The sequence below is a fragment of the Suricata suricatta genome, chromosome 9 (assembly GCF_006229205.1).
Source record: "Suricata suricatta isolate VVHF042 chromosome 9, meerkat_22Aug2017_6uvM2_HiC, whole genome shotgun sequence".
Taxonomy (NCBI): Eukaryota; Metazoa; Chordata; class Mammalia; order Carnivora; family Herpestidae; genus Suricata; species Suricata suricatta.
Window position 1 is genome coordinate 14,319,731 of NC_043708.1, and position 22,546 is coordinate 14,342,276.

General features: G+C 38.3%; 1 protein-coding gene across 4 annotated transcripts in view; it reads right to left on the reverse strand.

Moving 5' to 3' along the window:
* The window catches only part of SPATA7 (spermatogenesis associated 7), a 38,561-nt gene that overhangs the window by 12,646 nt on the left and 3,369 nt on the right, over positions 1-22,546 (reverse strand). The window contains exons 2-5 of one of the 4 annotated variants that reach the window (XM_029952585.1): positions 19,418-19,492; positions 17,499-17,594; positions 13,182-13,229; positions 2,856-2,989 (exon numbers count right to left, since the gene is read on the reverse strand). In XM_029952585.1, coding sequence (XP_029808445.1) covers positions 2,856-2,989; positions 13,182-13,229; positions 17,499-17,594; positions 19,418-19,492 — 353 coding nt within the window. Of the gene's footprint in view, positions 1-2,855; positions 2,990-13,181; positions 13,230-16,271; positions 16,290-17,498; positions 17,595-19,417; positions 19,493-22,546 lie in introns of those variants that run through there. The other 3 variants (XM_029952586.1, XM_029952588.1, XM_029952587.1) reach the window with 3 other exon arrangements.

Genomic DNA, 22,546 nt, shown 5'->3' on the forward strand with positions numbered 1-22,546 from the left:
GAGGGAGAGAGAGAGAGAGAGAGTCCTAAGCAGGTTCTGTGCTCAGCACAGAGCCTGATGTGAGGCTCGATCCCACAATCCTGGGATCATGACCTAAGCTGAAATGGAGGGTTGGACACTCAGCTGACTGAGCCACCCCAGCGCCTCCCCCGAAGAAAGTCTTTAAAGGCAGAGATATATTCTCATCTGTCTCACATGAGCTGGAAAAACTGCTTTCAAACTGACTGAAGGCATGAAACTCCTCTATTTTTAGGTATCATAATTCCGACCTTGCATCCTACACTTTTTCTTTCCTTGGAAACCAGCAGGACATAGTATGAAATCAATTGTACCAATCTGCTTTGTTGAGATTATATAATGGTTTCCTGTCGCCACAAACATCAGAAAGCTTGGATGGATATAATTTTCACAGAAAATGTATAATACACTGGTAAATTCACCAAAATCTGAATAACAGATAACTGTAAAGTTCTAGAATCAGAAAAGGGTTTATCAATTATACGTGAATAGAACAAAAATTCTCGTGGTAATCTGACCACTTTCGTTTCTTAGGTCAGCTTTACCATTCGGAGGGATAGGTTGTGAGCTGCTGCTGTGATCTAAGCACTTCTGTGAAGTGACAGTCACTTCCCAGCTGATCCACTCCTCATGTTCTCATGTCAAGAACACGCTCCCGACGTTTATAGTCACAGAACAACTGACTACTAAATCTTTCCAGGGACAACATCCAAAGAAATCGTATACAAAGATCTTGCAATCGTCAGACTTTAAAACAGTGGAGGAAATCAATTCTCTAAAGTTAGAGAATCTCTAAATCTGTATGTATAGAATAAAACCTACGAAACAAAAATTGGTAGTACTACGTTTTAGAGAAATAGCTAAATACATAATCATGTGGAATACTTCTCTTAATAAATGATAGACTGACAAGACAAAAAAAGGAATAAGATTTGAATATATAAATGATACGAAGTTTAAGCTAATGAATACACAGTATGTTATATACTACATGCAACTATGGAATATATTGTCTTTTCAAACACAGAATGACACAGTGCATTTTAAGAAATGTGTCTCCCTACTGGGCCATGAAACAAATTTCGCAACAAATTTCAAGAAATGGGTATCATATAGATGTTCCCTGACCACAGTACGATTAGGCTAGAAATCTGGAACAAAGAGAAAATGGGTAAAAATACACATAGATATTAAGAAGTCCTTCTAAAGGACTCTTGGATTAAAAGCAGTATGTGGAGGAAAATTTATAAACTTAACTATGCCTGTACCATGCCAGAAGTGAGGATGAGAATAAGCTAAGCAGAAGTAGGAAAAGTAGTGCAAAATAAGCCCAAAGAAAACCAAAGGGGAAAGGGTAAGAACGACATTAATAAAATAGAAAACAAAATACAACAATGAAGATTAATGAAGTAAAAATACGCCCTTCTTAAAAAGACTTTAAGAAATGACAACTCTGGTGAGAAAAATCAAAGAAAAAATAAAGGTACAAACAACCGACATGAGGAATAAAAGGGGGAAATAATACATATTCAGGAGAGATTAAGAGATTATATTTAAACAAGTCTATGCCAAAAATTTGAAAATTTAGATGAAATGGACTTCTGACATAAATACATTAAAAAATAGTTTTATAATGATTCAAAACATTAAATTAGTGGTCAAAAATCTTCCCAAAAAGAAAACTCGAGGCACCAGATAATTATAATGTTGAGTTCCATCAAATTTAAGGAACAAATAATTCTACATTCATGTAAATTATTCTAGAGCATGGAAAAAGAGGAAATAGCACATAGACACAGTAGAGAAGAAGCAAAATTATAGGTCAGTATCGATAATGGAGGTAGACGCTAAAATCCTGAGCAAAGTATTAGCAACTGTATCCCACAAGGTATAAAAAAGGTACTGCATTATGACAAGTTTTAACATCAGAGACTTGACTGTAATACACTTCATAAACAGATTTAAAAGAAAAATGATACCATCTTTTCAAAAAATGCAGAAAAAGCATTTGATAAAATTGACATCCATTCAAGAGAAAGGAGAAATAAATCCTCAGTCACATGTTAAAGAGTATCGGGGTCAGTAAACTATTGCCTGCAGGCCAGATCTGGTCTACTTTTTCTTTCTTTCTTTTTTTTTTTAAAGTTTATTTATTTTGAGAGAGAGATAGAACGAAGCGGGGGAGAAGGACAAAGGGAAAGAGAGGGAGAATCCCAAGTCGGTTCCACGCTCTCTGCACAGTGCCCAACATGGGGCTTGATCCCACAAACCGTGAGATCATGACTAAGCTGAAATTAAGACCTGGGTGCTTAACCAACTGAGCCACCTAAGCACCCCTGGCCTACTGTCTTTCCTTTCTTCTTTCTTAATGTTTATTTATTTTTAAGAGAGAGAGAGAGAGATAGGGAGCAAGTACAAGAGAGCAGGTGAAGGGCACAGAGAGAGGGAGACAGTAGGATCCGACGTGGACTCTGAGCTAACAGCAGAGAACCAAGTGTGGGGCTCAAATTCATGAACCGCGAGATCATGACCTGAGACAAAGTCACACACTCAACTGAAGGAGTCACTCAGGTGCCCCTGGTGCCCTGCTTTCCAGAGAAGTGCTACTGAACCACAGCTCTGCCCGTTCACTTACATACTGTCTATGGCTGCTAGCCAGTGGCCCAAGAGTCATGAGAGACGGTGGCCTGAAAAGCCTAAAATATTAACTATCTGGCCCTTTATAGGAAAAGTTCACTGATTCTGACATGGTAAACACACTGCCACAAAGTCGGGTTGCACCACTGATGAAGTACCTTGGACACATCTGCTCATAAAAGGTGAAAATACTGTCTTACCTTTTGGAGAGTGTTAAATAATGACTTGGAATGACTTTTAGAATTGGCCGGCATTGCTGTTTTATTTAGTTTCAACTCCCTTTCACATCGTGCCAGTTCCTTTTTGAGTTTCTCTCTTCGTTGTTGGTCTGCATCTGAGGGGGAAAACAAATCTTTTAAGGTACAGAAAATAGAAAAATTAAGATCTTGGTTCAGGAAGAGGAATAAAGGGCACTTTATTTCTTGCTAAAAAATGTTTACACTACTGATATATAAATAAAAATCTATATGCTTTTCTGTATAAAGAGAAACAAACAAGTATTTAATTTACAGAAACTTTAAGTACAATTAACTATTTTTTAAAAAGTGTTTATTTTGAGAGAGAGGTGTGCATGCAAACAAGCTGAGACACGGCAGGGGGCGGTAGAGAGAGACTCCTAAGCAGGCTCCAGGCTCAGTGCGAAGCCCAATGTAAGGCTTGATCTTGCAGGCCTAAGATGAGGACCTGAGGCGAAATCAAGAGTCAGATGCTTAACCGACTGAGCCCCAGGAGCCCCTGCATCAACTATTTATTTATTTATTTATTTAAAAGAGTCAACTCTTTTTTTGTTTTTGAGAGACAGAGAGAGAGAGAGTGCAAGCAGGGGACGGTCAGAGAGAGAGGGAGATACAGAATCTGAAGCAGGTTCCAGGCTCTGAGCTAGCTGTCAGCACACAGCCTGATGTGGGGCTCAAACCCATGAACCATGAGATCATGACCTGAGCCGAAGCCAGACGCTCAACTGACTGAGCCACCCAGGCGCCCCTGCATTAACTATTTAAAGAGCATAAGCAAGATGTGACATCTTGGCTCTTGGCTAAGCCTAAGAGCTCAAGAAAGCAATTCCTAGCTGATAATCACAGAGATATGAAGGTTAGAAATGCTTGACATGTTGTTTGCGACTCTGTCATTACTAAATGCAGAGTCTGAATTGATCCAGAGTGCAATATTAAGAGTCAATACCATCACATACAAATTTAAGTTTTATGTGACTTAAAAAAATAACATTATTTTCAATCAGGATAACTGATTCCTACTTCTCATAACAGCTGTTCATTTGAAAATATAAATGAAAACAGTGGTTTCACACTTTAGGATGCAAGCCAAGTACTGAGTTGTTATCAGAGATGTATCATTTTATAAAGGCTGAAAATAGTGAAAAGCAAGCTAATCAAATTTCAGAGTTAAATATAAGCCAAATGACTTATATTTTCATACAAAATTAAAAATTTAACATATACTTTTTATTGGAATATATCCTAATTGAATGGACAATTATATTATTACAGAAAATTATATTTTTCAGGTTTCAAATCACTCTGATTTGAATCAGAATTTATAAACATTTCTATAAGCTTAAAAAACAAACTCAGGTGGGACGCCTGGGTGGCTCCATTAGTAAGTCCTCCGACTTCGGCTCAGGTCATGATCTCATGGTTCCTTGGTTTGAGCCCCGAGTCAGGCTCTGTGCTGACAGCTTCGGATTCTGTGTCTCCCCCTCTCTCTGCCCCTCCCTTGCCTCAAGCTCTGTCTCTCTCTCAAAAATAAACATTAAAAAACCCCAGAAACTAAGGTAATTTATATATATTTTTAAAGTTTGAACTAGGGACACCTGGGTGGCTCATTCGGTTGAGCGTCTGACTTCGGCTTAGGTCCTGATCTCATGGTTAATGAGTTCTAGCCCCACATCGGGCTCTATGCTGACAGTGGGAAGCCCAATTGGGATTGTCTCTCCCCCTCTCTCTTTGCCCCTTCCTCGCTTGCTGTCTCTCAAAACTGAATAAAAAAATTGTTAAGAAATTATAAGCATGCTAAAGTAAATGTATTTATTATTTAAAATGTAGAGTGAACTATAGATGATCCTTGAACATGGGTCCACTTCTACATGGGTTTTGTGCAGTACAGTAATTGGTAATGTAAATGTATTTTCTCTCCCTTGCAATTTTAAAAAACCTAATTAGTAACTTGGCCATTTTTTAAAAAAGATTTTTTAGTTTTTTAAAATATGTTTTTAATGTTTTTTATTTATTTTTGAGAGACAGAGAGAGACAGCATGAGCAGGGGAGGGTCAGAGAAAGAGGGACACACAGAATCTGAAACAGGCTCCAGGCTCCGAACTGTCAGCACAGAGCCTGACACAGGGCTCGAACCCATGAACCGTGAGATCATGGCCTGAGCTGAAGACGGACGCTTAACCGACTGAGCCAGGTGCCCCAAAGATTTTTTAGTTTTAGGTAATCTCTACACCCAGCGTGGGACTCAAATTTAACATCCCCAAGATCAAGAAGAGTTGCATGCTCTACTGACCATCAGCCAGGCACCCTCACCTCTTGTGATTTTCTTAATAATATTTTTTCTCTAGCTTACTTTATGGTAAGAATACAGTATATAATATATATAATACACAAAGTATGTGTTAATTGACTATGTTATCAGTAAGGTCAACAGTAGATTCTAGTAAAGTTTTGAGGGAGTCAAAAGTTATACAGGGATTTTTGACTATGTCACGGGGTTGGTACCCCAAACCCCACATTGTTCAAGGAACAACTGTATTCCCTTCAGCTTATTCTATCCTCAAACACCTGCTTAGTGACTGCATTACTATATTATAGCAGATGACGCCTGTAGAATGAAATAAATAGAACTTTCTCAGTCAGATCTATTATCTTACTTATAGGGAAAAGAAGTGAGTAAAAAAACAGGACAACAGTATCCTCAACACTATCAATTTTTAAATACTTCCATATTACCAAATCTGTCCTACCTGTTCATTTAAGTAAAGCCTTCTGATACGATATAAAAAAACAACTCACAGACTTAAATGTTAGAGTTTAACTATAAAACTCTTAGAAGAAGACAGAAGAGTAAATCTTCAGGACTTTGGGCTAGGCAGATTTCTTAGATACAACCAGAAGTACAAGTAACTAAAATTAAAAAATTCGGGGCACCTGGGTGGCTCAGTTGGCTAAACGTCCAACTTCAGCTCAGGTCATGATCTCACAGTTCTGAGTTCAAACTCTGCATTGGGCTCTGTGCTGACAGCTCAGAGCCTAGAGTCTGCTTTGGATTCTGTGTGTCTCTCTCTCTGCCCCTCTCCCACTTGCAATCTCTCTCTCTCTCTTAAAAATAAACAAACATTAAAACAAATTTAAAAAATTAGACTTAGTCAAAATGAAAATTTTTTATTCTTTTTCAAAAAAAGTCACAGATGTGGAAAAAATACTTGCAAATCATATAGCTAATAAGGGATTGCATGCAGAATACATAACTAATATACAACTCAGTAATAAGACAACCCAATTAAAAATTGGACAAAAGATCTGAATATTTATCAAAGACATACAAATGGCTAATAAGCATATGGAAAAAACCGCTCTACATCATTCATCATGAGGAAACTGCAAATTGAAACTGTAATAAGATACCACGTTACACCCACTAGATGGCTATAATCAAAAAGGGAGTCGATAGGGGATGCACCCAGCTGGCTCTTGGTGTGAAGAGCATGTGACTCTTGAACGTGGGTCATGAGTTTGAGCCCCGCATTGAGTGTAGAGATTACTAAAAAAATAAATAAACTTAATAAAAAAAAAAGGGAGCCTATAACAAGCATTAGCAAGGATGTGGAGTAACTGAAATCCTAAAATGTTGGAGGTAAGAATGTAAAACGGTACAGCCCCTTTGGAAAACAGTTTGGCAATTTCTTTAAAAATTAAATACACTTTGGGCCACCTGGGTGGCTCAGTCAGCTAAGCAACCCACTCTTGATTTTCGCTCAGGTCATGATCACATGGTTCATGGGTTCAAGCCCCGAGTGAGGCTCTGCAGAGCCTCCTTTGGAGTGTCTTTCTCTCTATTTCTCTCTCTCTCTCTCTCCCTCTCATTCTGCCCCTCCCCCATTCACACATGCCCATTCTCTCTCAAAATAAATAAACTTTAAAAAATTAAATATAACTTTATGACCCAGCAATTCCATTCTCTGGTATATACCCCAAAACTTATGTCTACACAAAAGACTTACACAGGAATGTTCTTAGCAGCACCCATTCATAATAGCAAAAAAAAAACCCAAAACCAAAACAAAAAACCCAGAAATGATACAAATATCCATCAGCTGATGCCCAGACAAAATGGGGTATTATTCATATAATGTAATACTGTTCAGCAATTAAATGAAGTACTGATACAATCTAAGACACAGGTGAATCTAGAAAATATTATGCTAAGCGAGAGGGCTAATGTAAAAAACCAGAGTGATTCGGTTTCTATGAAATGTCCAGAAAAGACCAGTCTATAGAGCAAAAAAGTACAGTAGTTGCCTGAGGCTAGGGGGTGGGCACAGAATGCAGCTAGAAATGGGTACAAGGGATCTTTCTGGGCTGACATAAATGTTCTAAAAGTGGTTTGTGCTAACGTTTGTCTGATTAAAAAAAAATTTTTTTAATGTGTATTCATTTTTTGAGAGAGACATGGCCAAGAAAACAACCAAAAAAACCTCTTGTCTCAACTGACTGAAAGCAGAAAATACTGTGGGATAAATAAACACTAGCTAACTCTAAATTACAAAAACCAAAACTAGGAGCAATTCTTTAAATACAACCTATATGCTGTCAACTCTCAAATTTTTTTCTGTATCCTAGACCTCTCCCCTGAACTCCAGATTCAAACTCTGATTACCTCCTTAGGATCTCCACTTGGCTATCTAATAGATATTTATTTCAAACTATTATAATGATGAAGAGTGAACTCTTGATTCACTTCCTCCCCCAAATCTCTTCCTATCGTATCCCTCATTTCAGTAAATTAGAACTTTGGTTGACAGGCTCTAAGTGTTGGGAATCATCCTTGACTCCTCTTTTTCTCTCATAATCTATCCACATCCCACCCATCAGTAAGTACTGTTGACACGCATTTGAAATGTTTCCAGAATGCAGCCATTTCACACTCCCTCTACTGCAACCACTTTGGTCCAAGTCACCATTATTTCTTTTCTTTTCTTTCTTTTTTTTTAAAAGTAAGCTCTATACCCAAAGTGGAGCTTGAACTTACAACCCCAAGACAAAGAGTCACATGCCCTACTAAGTCAGTCAGGGGCCCCAGGTCACCATTATTGCTTATCTGCATTCTGCATTGCCCCTTAAAGATTATTCTCAACTCAGTAGCCAAAGAGATGCTTTTAAAAGCTAAACTGGGGATCCCTGGGTGGCTCAGTCGGCTAAGCGTCCGACTTCGGCTCAGGTCATGATCTTGCGGTATGTGGGTTCAGGCTCTACGCTGGCAGCTCAGAGCCTGGAGCCTGTCTTCCGATTCTGCATCTCCCTCTCTCTCTGACCCTCACCTGCTCACACTGTGTCTCTCTCAAAAATAAAACATTAGAAAAAAATTTAAAAAGCTAAATTGGCTCTATTACTGGTCTACTCAAGACCCTCCAATGGCTTCCAATGTCATCAGAATGAAAGCCAAAGTACTCACAATGGCCGTAGTGCACCAGGTCTGCTCTCTGTGTCTCACCCCAACAACCTCTTCTCCTAGCACTCTTGGACACGCCCATTTCACATCAGGAAGGGAGCTTTCCATGTTCCTCCCTGAACACACCGATCACGATGCCATGCCAAGGCTTTGTACTTGCTCTATCCTTGGTCTTGACTGCTCTTCTTCTCGCATTTACCCACATGCCTCTTTTTTTTTTTTTTAGTGTTTTATTTATTTTTGATACAGAGAGAGACAGAGCATGAGAGGGGAAGGGGCAGAGAGAGAAGGAGACACAGAACCGGAAGCAGGCTCCAGGCTCTGAGCTAGCTGTCAGCACACAGCCTGATGCGGGGCTTGAACCCATGAATGTGAGATCTGACCTGAGCCATCCAGGCGCCCCACCCACATGCCTCTTAATTCTTTCAGGTTTCTGCTCATTTTATCAGTGATGCCTTCTCCATAAGATTCTCAATCTCCCTTATATGCCTGATTGCATTTACCACCTTCTGACATATTCTGTATTTACTTATTGCTTTGTATTTACTTACTGTCTCCTTCAACGAGAATGCAAGCTCTATAAAAGTAGTTAGAACAGTATCCAGCACATAGTAGGTACCTAATATATATTTGCTGTATTAATCAATGAATAAATTCTAGTGAACTAAACAAAATACTGTGCAAAATGCCTGATTATTTTAAATTGGTGAATATGGATTTCAGATCCCAGGGTTTGGTTCAGTAAGGGGATTCATACATATAGGCAGGCTTTTTATTACTCAGCCTAAATAAAAGAGATAAAATATCTGTATGGAAACTAAGCAAAACTTTTCCATTTAGAGGTGATCCTGGTTAAAGAGGATTGTCTGATAATGACAATTGGGTAAAAACACCTTTTTTTTTTGAGAATGATCAAGAGGGAGAGCAGAGGAAGGGGAGAGGGAGAGGGAGAGAAAGAATCTTAAGCAGGCTCCATGTCCACTGCAGAGGCCAACATGGGGCTCGAGCCCACAATCCTGGGATCATGACCCGAGCTGAAATCAAAAGTTGGACACTTTAACCGACTGAGCCACCCAGGTGCCCCCAAGTAAAAACATCTTAATTCAAATGATTCAGATTTTTTAAAAAAGACTGAATTTATCTATCTATCTATCTATCTATCTACTGTTTATTTTTTTGTGATCTCTACACCCAACATGGGGCTCAAATTCATGACCACCGAGATAAGAGTCACATCTTCTACCAACTGAGCCGCCAGACATCCCAAATGATTCAGATTTTTAAAGCTGGTAAATACTAAGCCAGTTTTTGGAGCTATAAAAACATTATTAATATGATACAGAAGAAAAAATACACGTCACAGAAATAAAAAATCTGGAAGGATCCTTAGAGATCATCTAATTACCTTTCATTTTACAAGAAGTGAAATGATGTGCCCACATAAGTTGTATGCTGTGGTCAATTTAATCTGTAGAAACATATACTTAAGTCTGTACTCTTGCCTAAAACGCCTTTACTCCTCCTATAAAATTATTTGAACTCCAAGATTCTAAGATATGAGAGCCTAGAGGAGGGCCTGTTACAAACATAGAGGGAACACACAGAGGAGGAGAATAAGAAGGGCCAGGCACAGGGCCTGCAAAGACTCTGTGTTCACTGAATGGCCGCTGGTGGCAGCTGGCTCAGCTTAAAGGTCCTGTCTGTTCCACTAAGAAGATACCCATGAAGAGATCAGGTTCGAACGACCCTGCGGTCTTCGATCCTTCCCAGACCGCACCTAAGGGGCATTTCCCTACCTACAGTCTCGCTCATTCACCACTTAGTGTTCACTACCTTGGGCTGATACTTATTTTTTAATGTGGAAATCCTCTGATTCTGTCTTATTAGTAATACTGAATTACTAATAATACTTATAATCTACCGCGAGACAAGTGCAGGCTATGATATCTATATCCTTTGGTGATTTTTAAGTATTTATTTTCTAACCTGAACTCAAACAAAAGCCTCAAATGGTATCTTTTAGAACATTTTAAATAGGAATTTCAAATTTTGTGGGGCGCCTGGGTGGCTCAGTCAGCTGAGCATCTGACTTTGGCTTAGGTCATGATCTCACGGTTCGTGGGCTGGAGCCCCGCATTGGGCTCTGTGCTGACAGCTCAGAGCCTGGAGCCTGTTTCAGATTCTCTCTCTCTGCCCCTCCCCTGCTCATGTTGTCTCTCTCTGTCTCTCAAAAATAAATTAAAAAAAAAATAAACAGAAAAAAACCAAATTTTGTGATCTGGTTATTTCCTTAGTAAAGATTATTTAGAAATCTTTGGTCATTACAGCTTTTCACATACATGTAACTATCAAGTTTATCAGTTAAGCTATTAGGAGACAAACAGTAAGACAATATTTATCTGGAGAAAAGTGCCAGTTATGGTAGTTTTAATGAATCATTCAGTAACCTAAATAAGCCAAGGGAAATGAGAATCACAGAATCCTAGAACTTAAGCTTGGCAAGCCTTTTAGTAGTACCTAAAATTTTTTTAAATTTAGTTTTGAGAGGCAGAGAGAGACAGCATGAGCAGGGGAGGGTCAGGGAGAGTGGGAGATACAGAATCCGAAGCAGGCTCCAGACTGAGCTAGCTGTCAGCACAGAGCCCGACACGGGGCTTGAACCCACGAACCGTGAAATCATGACCTGAGCTGAAGCCGGATGCTTAACCGACTGAGCCACCCAGGTGTCTCATAAAATTTTTTAAAATTTACATCCATTAGTTAGCATATAGTACAATAACGATTTCAGAAGTAGAATCCAGTGATTTATCCCCTACATATAACACCCAGTGCTCATTCCTACAAATGTCCTCCTTAATGCCCCTCACCCACTTAGCCCATCCCCCACCCACAACCCCTCCAGCAACACTCAGTTTATTCTCTATATTTAAGAGTCTCTTATGGTTTGCCTCCATCCCTGTTTTTACATTATTTTTGCTTCCCTTCCCTTCTGTTCATCTGTTTTGTATCTTAAATTTCATACGAGTGAAGTCATATTTGTCTTTCTCTGACTAATTTCACTTAGCATAATACACTCTAGCTCCATCCACGTTGTTGCAAATGGCAAGACTTCATTCTTTTTGACTGCCAATACTCTCTACATATAGACAAGACACGCAGCCCCCACATCTTCTTTATCCATTCATCTGTCGATGGACATTTGGGCTCTCCTCATACCTTGTCTATTGTCGATAGTGCTGCTATAAACATTGGGGTACATGTGCCCTCATGAATCAGCACTCCTGTATCCTTTGGATAAATACCCAGTAGTGCAATTGCTGGATCACAGAGTAGTTCCATTTTTAATTTTTTGGGGAACCTCCACACTGTTTTCCAGAGTGGCTGCACCAGTTTGCATTCCCACCAACCTTGCAAGAAGGTTCCTCTTTCTCCGCAACCTCGCCAGCATCTGTTGTCACCGGAGTTGTTAATTTTACCCATTCTGACTGGGGTCAGGTGGTGTCTCACTGTGGTTTTGATTTCTATTTCTCTGATGATGAGCGATGTTGAGAGTTTTTTCATGTGTCTGTTAACCATCTGGATGTCTTCAGAAAAGTGTCTACGCATGTCTTTTGCCCATTTCTTCACTGGATTATTTGTTTTTTGGGTGTTGAGTTTGATAAATTCTTTACAGATTTTGTAAGTACTACCTAAATTTTTAGATGTAGGAATGAAATCCAGGAAGGTTAAATAATTAATCTAAAGTCACACAGCACTTCAGGGGCAAAGCCTGGGCTCAAGTCTAAGTTCCAGACTTTGAAATATAAGCTTCTTTTATTTACAGATAATTTTTAACAGTTAGAAAATGCTTCCTCAAAAGGCAATATATCAACACCCATTAGGATAGCCACTATCGAAAGAAAATAACAAGTGTTGGGGAGGATGTGGAAAACGTGGAATCCTTGTACACGACTGATAGAAATGTAAAATGATGCAGCTGCTATGCAAAAATTCTATGGGTTTTTTTCACAAAATAAAATAGAATTACCGTATGACCTAGCAATTCCACCTCTGGATATATGAAGAACTGAAAGTGAAGTTTCAAAGAGATATATGTACATCCATGTCCACAGAACTATTCACAATAAGGAAAAGGTGGAAAGGACCCAAGTGTTTTCTGACTTACGACTGTAAAAACAAAAAATCCTTAAAAAGAAAGGAGATTCTTACACAGGTTACAACACGGATGAACTTCGAGCACAGTATGCTAAGTAAAATAAGCCAGTCACAAAAGGAAAACTCCTGGACGGTCGCACTTACACGATGTCCCAGAGTGGTCACATTCAGAGAGACAGAAAAGAGAATGGTAGTTGCAAGGGGGGTTGGGAGCAGTTATTCTTTGACGGGTATGAAGTTTCAGTTTTGCAAGGTTAAAAGGGTTTTAGAAGTGGACGGTAGCCACAATATGAATGTGGCTAATGCCAGTGAAATGGGTAAGATAGTTAGACTTAAAAATGGTTAAGATGGTAAATTTTAGGGGCGCCTGGGTGGCTGGTCGGCTAAGCCTCCGACTTCGGCTCAGGTCGGAGCTCACATTCGTGGGTTCGAGCCCCGCATCAGGCTCTGTGCTGACAGCTAGCTCAGAGCCTGGAGCCTGCTTCCGGTTCTGTGTCTCCTTCTCTCTCTGCCCCTCCCCCTCTCATGCTCTGTCTCTCTCTGTATCAAAAATAAATAAAAACATTAAAAAAAATTTATAAAAAAAAAAAAGATGGTAAATTTTATGTTATGTGTAGTTTACCATAAGTTTTCTCAAAATTCAACATATCAAAAATTTCAATACTTACATATCAAATACTTACATTTGACGCTGGCACTCATGCTTAATGGAACTGAACAGTCTACCGCAGCTGAAAGAAAACAAATCAGTTGTTTAGTAATATTCTTAACATCTATAAATGACAACAAATATCAAATGTGGAAATCACAAAAAGTTCCAGAATTTGCAGTTCCTTGTTTTGATTTCTATGATACTTTTAGAGACAAGAAACACAGTATCAATGGCTCATTGGATACTGCAAAAGGAAATATTAGTGAACTTAAAAACAGAGCAATATAAACTATTCAAAATGAAATGGAGTAAAAGAATACTGGAAAATAAATGCACAGAGCATCACTGACTTTGCCTACCAGAATCATGCACTTAACATATGTGTAATTGGGAGTCCCAAAACAAGTCCCTCCAACAAAGCAAAATTAGAGGCCCTATACTACCTTATTTCAAGACTTAGTGTAATGCTATAGTCACTAAGGCAATATGGTATTATAATAAAGACACAGAAGATCAATGGAACTGAAGAGTAAGTCCAGAAATATATCCTCAGACATGGTCATGTGTCTTTCAAAAACTGCCAAGGCAATTCAACATAGAAAGGACAATCTCAGGGGGGCTGGGTGGCTCATCGGTTGAGTGTCCCACTCCCGATTTTGGCTCAGATCATGATTCCAAGGTCATGGGATCGAGCCCTGTGTTAGACTCAATGCTGAGCGTAAAGCCTGCTTAAGATTCTCTGTCTCTCTCACTCTCTCCCTCTGCCCCTCTCCCCTGCCGGCAACTCTCTCTCTTTCTGTAAAATATAAAAAGAAAAAAAGAAAAAAAAGAAAGGGACAATCTCTTCAACAAATGATACTGGGAATATTTGAATATTCATAGGCCAAAAAAAATGACCCTTATGTCATATATACAAAGTCACTCAAAATGGATCACAAACTTAAAAAAAATTTTTTTAAAAAGGGGAATTCATTTTTGATTGACAGAGACAGAGCATGAGTGGGGGAAGGAGCAGAGAGAGAGAGGAAGAAACAATCTGAAGCAGGCTCCAGGCTCTGAGCTGCCAGCATAGAGCCTAGCATGGGACTCAAACTCATGAACCATGAGATCATAACCTGAGCTGAAGTTGAATGTTTAACTGATGAGCCACCTAGGCACCCCAAAATGGATCACAAACTTTAAACATGTAGGAACTAAAACTTATACTTCTAAAGAAAACATAAGAATATCCTAGTGACCTAAAATCAGTATAAGATTTTTTTTTAATGTTTTTTATTTTAGAGAGAGAGAACGTGCACGCAAGCAGTAGAGGGGCAGAGAGAGAAGGGGACAAAAGATCCAAAGTGGGCTCCACACTAACAGCAAACTCTGAGCCCATGTGGGGCTTGAACTCACACCCCACAAGATCAGGACATGAGCTGAAATTGGCTGCTCAACCAACTGAGCCATCCGGGAGTCCCAGGAAAAGATTTCTTAAACAGGAAAAGATTTTCTTAAGCTTCATGAAAAGTATAAACTATTATTTTTTAAAAGGTTTATTTACTTATTTTGGGAGAGACAGAAGAAGGAGAGCAGGGAAGGGGCACAGAGAAAGGGAGACTCCCAAGCAGGCTCTGTACACTGTCAGCGCAGAGCCTGATAAGAAGCTCAAACTCATGAAACTGTGAGATAATGATCTGATCCAAAAATCAAGAGCTGGATGTTTGACTGACTGAGCGACCCAGGCACCCCTGAAAAGTTAAAACAATAAAACATCTGGAAAACTGAACTTGATTTCACATGTCACAAAATGTAATTTTTCTTTAGATTTCTCAATCGTTTAAAATATAAACTTCAGGGGCACCTGGGTGGCTCAGTCATTAGGCTTCCGACCTTGGTGCAGGTCATGATTTCACAGATCGTGGGTTTGAGCCCCACATCAGGCTCTGTGCTGACAGCTCAGAGCCTGGAACCTGCTTCAGATTCTGTCTCTCTCTCTCACTCTGCCCCTCCTCTGCTCATGCTCTGTCTCTCAAAAATGAATAAACATTAAAAAAAATAAATAAATAAAACATAAACTTCATAAAACATGAACTAAAATTAAAAAAACTTCAGCTCTTCCAGGCACCTGGATGGCTCAGCTGGTTAAACGTCCAACTCTTGATTTCAGCTCAGGCCATGATCTCACCATTTGTGAGATCAAGCCCTATATCAGGCTCTGCACTATCAGCTTGGGAATTTTTCACCCCTTCAAACTCACAAACTCTTTCTCTCTCTCTCAAAATAAATATTAAAAAAATAATAAAAACAGAAACTTTAGCTCTTCAAATGAGAAGATAAAATCATTTTTAGAAGACATTAGTGAAAAACTGGTGAAATTCAAATAAGATCAGTAGTTACTAGTATTCTATCAATAGTCATTTGCTAGTTTCAATAACTGTACTATAGTTACTTAAGATTTTAACATTAGGGAAAGCTGGGCGAACGGTTTCTGTGACACTGTACTGTTTTTGCAACTTTTCTGTAAGTCTAAAACTATTTCATAATAAATATGTTTAAAAGAAAATGAAAATGTAAGTCTCAGATGGGGAGAAAATATATCTGATATAGGTCTGTATTTAATACATAAAGAACTCTCGTAACTTAGTATTAAGAAGACAAGTAACTTATTTTTAAAAATCGGCCAAAAAATCTGAACAGATATTTCACTGAAGAAGATCTGTAAATAGAAAATAAGCACAAGAGGGGCACCTGGGTGGCTCAGTCAGTGGGGGTCTGACTTCGACTCAGATCATGATCTCACTGCTTGTGAGTTTGAGACCCGCACTGGGCTCTGTGCTGATAGCCAGGAGCCTGGTGCCTGCTTCAGATTCTGTCTTCATCTCTCTGCCCCTGCCTTGCTCATGCTCTCCTTCCCTCTCTCAAATATAAAATAAAATACCAAAAAAAAAAAAAAAAAAGAAAGGGAAATAAGCACAAGAAAAGTTGCTCAACCTCATAGGCATGAGGAAAATACAAACTAAAACCCTGATGGGCTACCACTATGTCTCCACTCTGGTGAGGATATATGAGGGACAGAAATACACAGTTGCAGTCACTCTGGGAAATAGTTTGGCAGTTTCCTTTAAAGTTAAATACTTACCATTTTACCCCACAACTCCCCTCCTAGTAAATAAATTTAATCAAGTGAAAAGGAAGCAGGTGTTGAAAGACTGTCCGTGAAGATGGTATGCTTTATTCCTAATGCCCAAAAGTGAGTCAAAACAATCCAAATATCACCAACTGATGACTTCATAAACAAATTATGGTGTATTCATTGACTGGAAACCTACTTAGAAATAAAAAGGAAGAACTACCAAAGCATACACCAACATGGATTAGTCTCCAAAGCATTAGCTAATCCAAATCCATGCACAACATGATTCATAGTTTATGATCCCATTTATTTGAAATTCTAGGAAATGAAAACTATAGTGATAAAAAGCAGATCAGTGGTTGCCGGGGATTGAAGGAAAAGACTGCAAAAGACTAGGTGAACTTTTTAGAAGATAGAAATGTTCTATATCAGGGGTCAGTGAACTTTTTCTGTAAAAAAACAGATGGCAAATTTTCAGGCTTTGCAGAGTGATATGGTCTCTGTCACAACTAGCTGACTCTCCCTTTTAGTGCAAAAACCACCACTGACAATATGTCCAAGAACGAACATGATTGTCTTTATTTCCGGATAATGAAAGTTGAATTTCATGTGACTTTCACATGTTACAAAATTTTGTTCTTTCTATTTTTTTCTGACCATTTAAAAATATAAATATCATTTCTGGTTCAAGAGCTGCACAAAAACAGGCGGCAGGAGGATTTGGCCAACAAGCTGACGTTAGCGGGTCCCTGTTATAGAATGATTGTGCTGGTGACTGTACTGATGTATATACATTCCAAAACACAGATACTTAACTGCACACTTAAAACTAGCATATTTTATTACATATAAGTTATTATCTCAATAAAGCAACCAAAAAGAAAAAAAAGAGCAGCTGGTATCTTCTTTGTACAATTTCCTTAGATTAGAAAACAAAAGCAGATTATAAACTTTCATTATATTAACATCAATATCTAACCACAAAAACATATTAGGGATAACACAAGTAAAATGAAATAACTAGTTATTAAATAGATATCACATAGAGTTAACAAAAATGGCATTCTGAACTTTCTATGTATAAAAGTTATAGTTAACAGTTAATATCTTGCTACATGAAACATAAATCTATTTATATAGAACATATTCATTTTTGCTATAGATTTACCCTAATTAGAAGTGAAGCTGAGGATTTAAATTGGGTATAGAAAGTTCACATTTGCACATTTTTACCTTTGGCTGAAAGGATTTTATTATAGTGAACAGCCATGTGATTCTTGACCAGGTGGAGAGTACTTAGTCTGAGAGAGGAGGAGTCAATGCAAAAAGCTAAAAATTAAAACATATTTAATCATTATATATCTAGAATTAATATCAAGTCATGAGACAAACAAGATATTGATTATTAAGCTCATTATTATAAGATGTTCTGAAAATTAACCATGGACATACTGACATCCCTGTGATGCTTGATGTTGCTCGGGTAACTGACCAGGTCCGACTGCATGGGTTCAAGCCTTCCTAAGACTGGGAGTTTGGGAAGAGATTCTAGAATATAATCTATGATTACATTTACAAAGTCATTTCTTATTGAAAGGCCTTAATCTTGTAACTAAAAGTGTTTAGCTACTTGCTTGATTATAAAATAATGTTAGCATTGTTAGTAGTTGAATAAATCAAACAAATCCAAACTAAAAGTCTATGCAAAGATTCCTTTCTGAGCGGCAACTTCTAATTTTACAGCCCAAAACATGATCAGCTTACTGCACTCTTTTTGAAGTAGTAGGAATATATTAAAACAAATAAATCACATAGAAATTCCATAAGCTTCTCAATCTCATCTGAACTGTTTAAAAGATATCTTAGAAATAATTAAGTACTTATATAAGTATAAATGTATAAAATGTAAATAAATGTAGGCATAACTTTTTAAACATTAAAAATCATTTTTGAGAATACACACATATAGTTAAACAAAACCAACAGTTAAAATGTCATATAAAGATTAAAAAATTAAATGAATATCCTGTCATGACCCCTAGCCTCCCTTCCCAGAACTATACTCTCTACTGTTTTTATGCATTCTTCTAGGGAAATTCTATGCATAATACAGTAATGATAAGCTTGATACTAGTACTACTATTAAAAATTATTGAATAGGTCCCGTGCATGCACTGTTCTAGGCTCTTCACATGTAAAAGCCATTGAGTCATTATTACCATTTAACAGGCGTGGAGTCTAAGAGAGACGTGACGAAGGGCTTCCGGGACGCAGAGCTCATAAGGGACGCAGTTTTCCTGTGAACCAAGGCAGCGTCACGCCTACAACCACTAGACCTACAGCAGCTCCGCACATTGGTTCTTAAAAAAAATGTTAGCAAACTACATATTGTTCTTCATCGTGTTCTTCTAAGGTATATGTACTTTACCCTTCGTTTAAAATTTTTAGTTAAAAATAATTTTTCAACGTTTATGACTCTGCTCTATGTGTATATATACTTTATTGCCACAAATAAGTTACCTGAAAATGTAATCCCTCTTTCACTTTTATAGGGACCAGAATCAAAGATTTTTCATGTTAATAAGGAAAAAAAGATTTTCAATTATTTTGCCTAAAAACTTAGAGTTTAAGCTTTGAGACTATAATAATAAAAATATATTTTAAGTTCACATCAAAAGTTTAAAGGCTTTAAAATGTGAAAACACAGAAAATGCAGATTTCCTTTTCACAGGATCTAGAAATCCAGTTGGAAAAGAGGCCCATCGGTGTTTACTCCAGATACAAACTGCATTTTTCAAGTGCTCTTTTTCTCTGCACAGTTTTTCCTTTTCAGTGCCAGTGTCTTTAATAACCCCCAAGTCACCATTTAACAGGGAAGGCGAGCTGCATGCCAGGGTGGCCCGCCAGCACAGAGAGCTGGGCCGGAGCTTCGGCAGGGAGTGGGAGGCGGCCAGGGCCATGTCCTGGGCACAATACCAGTGTGCACTGATGGCCGCCTAAGAATTCCTATAATATTTAATTATAATTAACAATACAAAGTTCCATATTGATTATATGAAGTAATTCCATCATGTCACAAAATTGACAAATAAAGGAAACACTTAGTCAATCTTTTAGCAGATAATCTTTTATGATTTAAACACCTCACTTACCATTACTTTTGGTGCTCAAGTGTCCTTTAAGTAGGCACGGAGAACCATATCTGGGAAGGACAGAGGTTGCTCTGACTTTTAACAAAAAAATATAAATTAGGATATGTGAAACAACTTTCATGAAAACAAAAATGTTGGACATTTAAAAATAAAAAATTTATCTTTGATTTTAACTCTCAGAATTGTTTTATTGGTTTCTTTATTTTAAAGTAGGCTTCATGCCTAGCACCAAACCCAACATAGGGGTTGAACTCACAACTGAGATCAACACTAGAGCTGAGATCAAGATTCGGACCCTTAACTGACTAAGCCACCCATGCTCCCCTCTGAATTGTTTAAAATTTTATTGTCCTATTACTAACCAGCAGGGATTCATCAGACAGACAAAAATTCTACTGCCATAGATAAAAGGCCCTCTCTTTTAACAAAGTAAGTTGTTTTCAGAATAGTTGTACCTTGAGACATTAGTGTCACTAAAGTGATAAATATATCATGTTATTTGATATATATCAACTTTATTCTATGTACCACTCACCAGATTAATGATTTTGAGATTTTGAGCTAATACATACGTATTAATTATTTAGTTAATCATAGGCTAGACTGGCCTTAAAAATAATTTTAAGAAAGTAATCCCCTCACAAAGTAGTTTAGTAAATCAGAAATTATATAATGTCACTATGTAGAAGATATATAAAAATGTCAAAATCAGAATTTTTATTAAAAGATGTCTTAAGGTTCATCTAGTCCAACCTACTTATATTCTTGTTTGGATCCTATCTCCCCTAAAGTCAGTGTCTCATCTTTCAGACCAGATGGATGGAAAACTAGATACATAACTCATCACAAAATTAATTTACTTCCTCCAAAAATAGATTGTGTATTTGTAGCTACCAAGTGTTTAGAACCTTCAAGATAAGAAGGCTGAATTATAGAATTTAATGAAATTCAACATGCAAAATATGAATACTGACTGTATCCCTAAGACGTGTTTTTTTAAAAATTTTTTAACGTTTATTTATTTTTGAGGGACAGAGAGACAGAGCGTGAGTAGGGGAGGGGCAGAGAGAGAGGGAATCCGAAGCAGGCTTCAGGCTCTGAGCTGTCAGCACAGAGCCCAACGCGGGGCTCAAACTCATGAACCACGAGATCATGACCTGAGCCACAGTCGGCCGCTTAACCAACTAAGCCACCCAAGCGCCCCGCTAAGACATGTTTTAAATGGATAAAATTGTCAGTCTGCTATCAGGTGAGCTGCTATAACCTATAAAGGTGTGGAGGGGACACAAAGTCTGGAAGAAATATGGATGACTGAAAATAGAAAAAGAGGTGTCCAGATAGAACTAAAATCCAGGACCAAAGAACAAAGTCTGCTAAAAGAGACTGCTAAAATAGAAAAACAACTTGAGATCAGAATGTCTACGAAGATCCTTCTGTATCACAGGCCAGAGAGCAGGAAGGAAAAAATTAACTTATTATTTAGGACAAGAGAGATCAAGGTTACACCATTTGAGTTGGTAATGACAGTCATGAAATTAGCATAGTTTGTTTATACCAGGAAAGAAAGAAATCTGAAATCTCAACACACGAAAAAGCAAATTAGCCAAAAAAACTCTCAAGCAAACCTTGTTTCTATGGAGGATAAAAAAAGTGGAACACTTTTTGCCTGCCCGGAACTCACTGCCCCTGTATCTGGAAATGGCCTCAACTTGCCTTTGGGGAACCATTAGTCCCTCACTTTTAGTCCAAGCAGTTCAGGTAGAGATTATCCTACTGCTCAGAGGTGGGCATATAATCCCAATGTGACCAGCTATGTTGAGTGAATCAGGAATGACTATGTGACCCAAGTCCAGCCAACGACACACTATCCTGGGACTTTTACTGGAACCAATAGGAAAGAGACACTCTTTCCACTGGGCTAGAGACAGAAATAAGCCTGGCACTTTCAGTGGCCATCTTGCACTATACAAGGAGACCTGGGAATGAAGCCTACGTGGAGAAAAGTGGAAGTCAGAGATTCCTGGTGATATTGTTTGAGTCTCTGGATCTAACGGAAGCTCTACCCTCACTAGACTTTTCTTTACAGGAGCTAAAAATTCTCTAAGTCAGTTTGAATTGGGTTTCTTCACTTGCAGTCAAAAGCTAATTCACTGAATACTAACTGTGCCAGGTACTGTTCTAAACACTCGGTAGCGGTAGCTACAAACGCACTTAATCCTTACAACAATCCAAGAGTCAGGTATTATCATTGTCCTCAATTTATAGATGAAGCACGATGAGGTAAAGCATGTAATTGGCCCAAGATTACACAGCAACTCTGTATAACAGGTTCAGATTCTGGATCTGAATCCAGGCAAACTAGATTAATGTTGTGTGTTCTGACTGTTCCACTGACCAGCCATTCCTCCACCTCTCTCCCTCTCTTGGGCCTCTATTCCCTGAGAAACAATAATATTGAAATTAGGCCAATTAATAACCCTACAATGTCCTCTAAGTATTCAAGTGAAAGAACATTTGTATGTCTCTCACTTTAAGTTAAGTTAGAAATGGTGAAGCTTGGTGAGGAAGGCATGTTGAAAGCCTAGATAGTCCACATCCAGGCCCCTAGGTCAAACACTTAGCCGAGTTATAAACATGCACAGGAAAAGTTCTTGAAGGAAATTAAAAGTGCTGCTCCAGGAAACACATAAATGATAAAGTGAAAGAACCTTATTGCTGACATACAGAAAGTATTAGTGGTCTTGACAGAAGATCAGACCAGCTACAACATTCCCTTAAGCCAAAGCCTAATCCAGAGCAAGGCCCCAACTCTCTTCATTTCTATGAACTAAGAGAGGTAAGGAAGCTGCAGAAGAAAAGCCTGAAGGTAGCAGGGGTTGGTTCATGAGGTTTAAGGTAACATAAAAGTATAAGGTGAAGCAGCAAGTTACCTAGAATTTCTAGCTAAGATACTTAATAAAGATGGCTACCCTGAACAGATTTTCGATGTAGATGAAACAGCTGTACATTGGAAGATGCTGCCATCAAAGACTTTTACAGCTAGAGAGAAGTCAGTTCCTGGCTGCAGTGCTTCAAAGGACAGGATGACTCTTGTTAGAGGCAAATGCAGCTGGTGCCTACGTTGGAGCC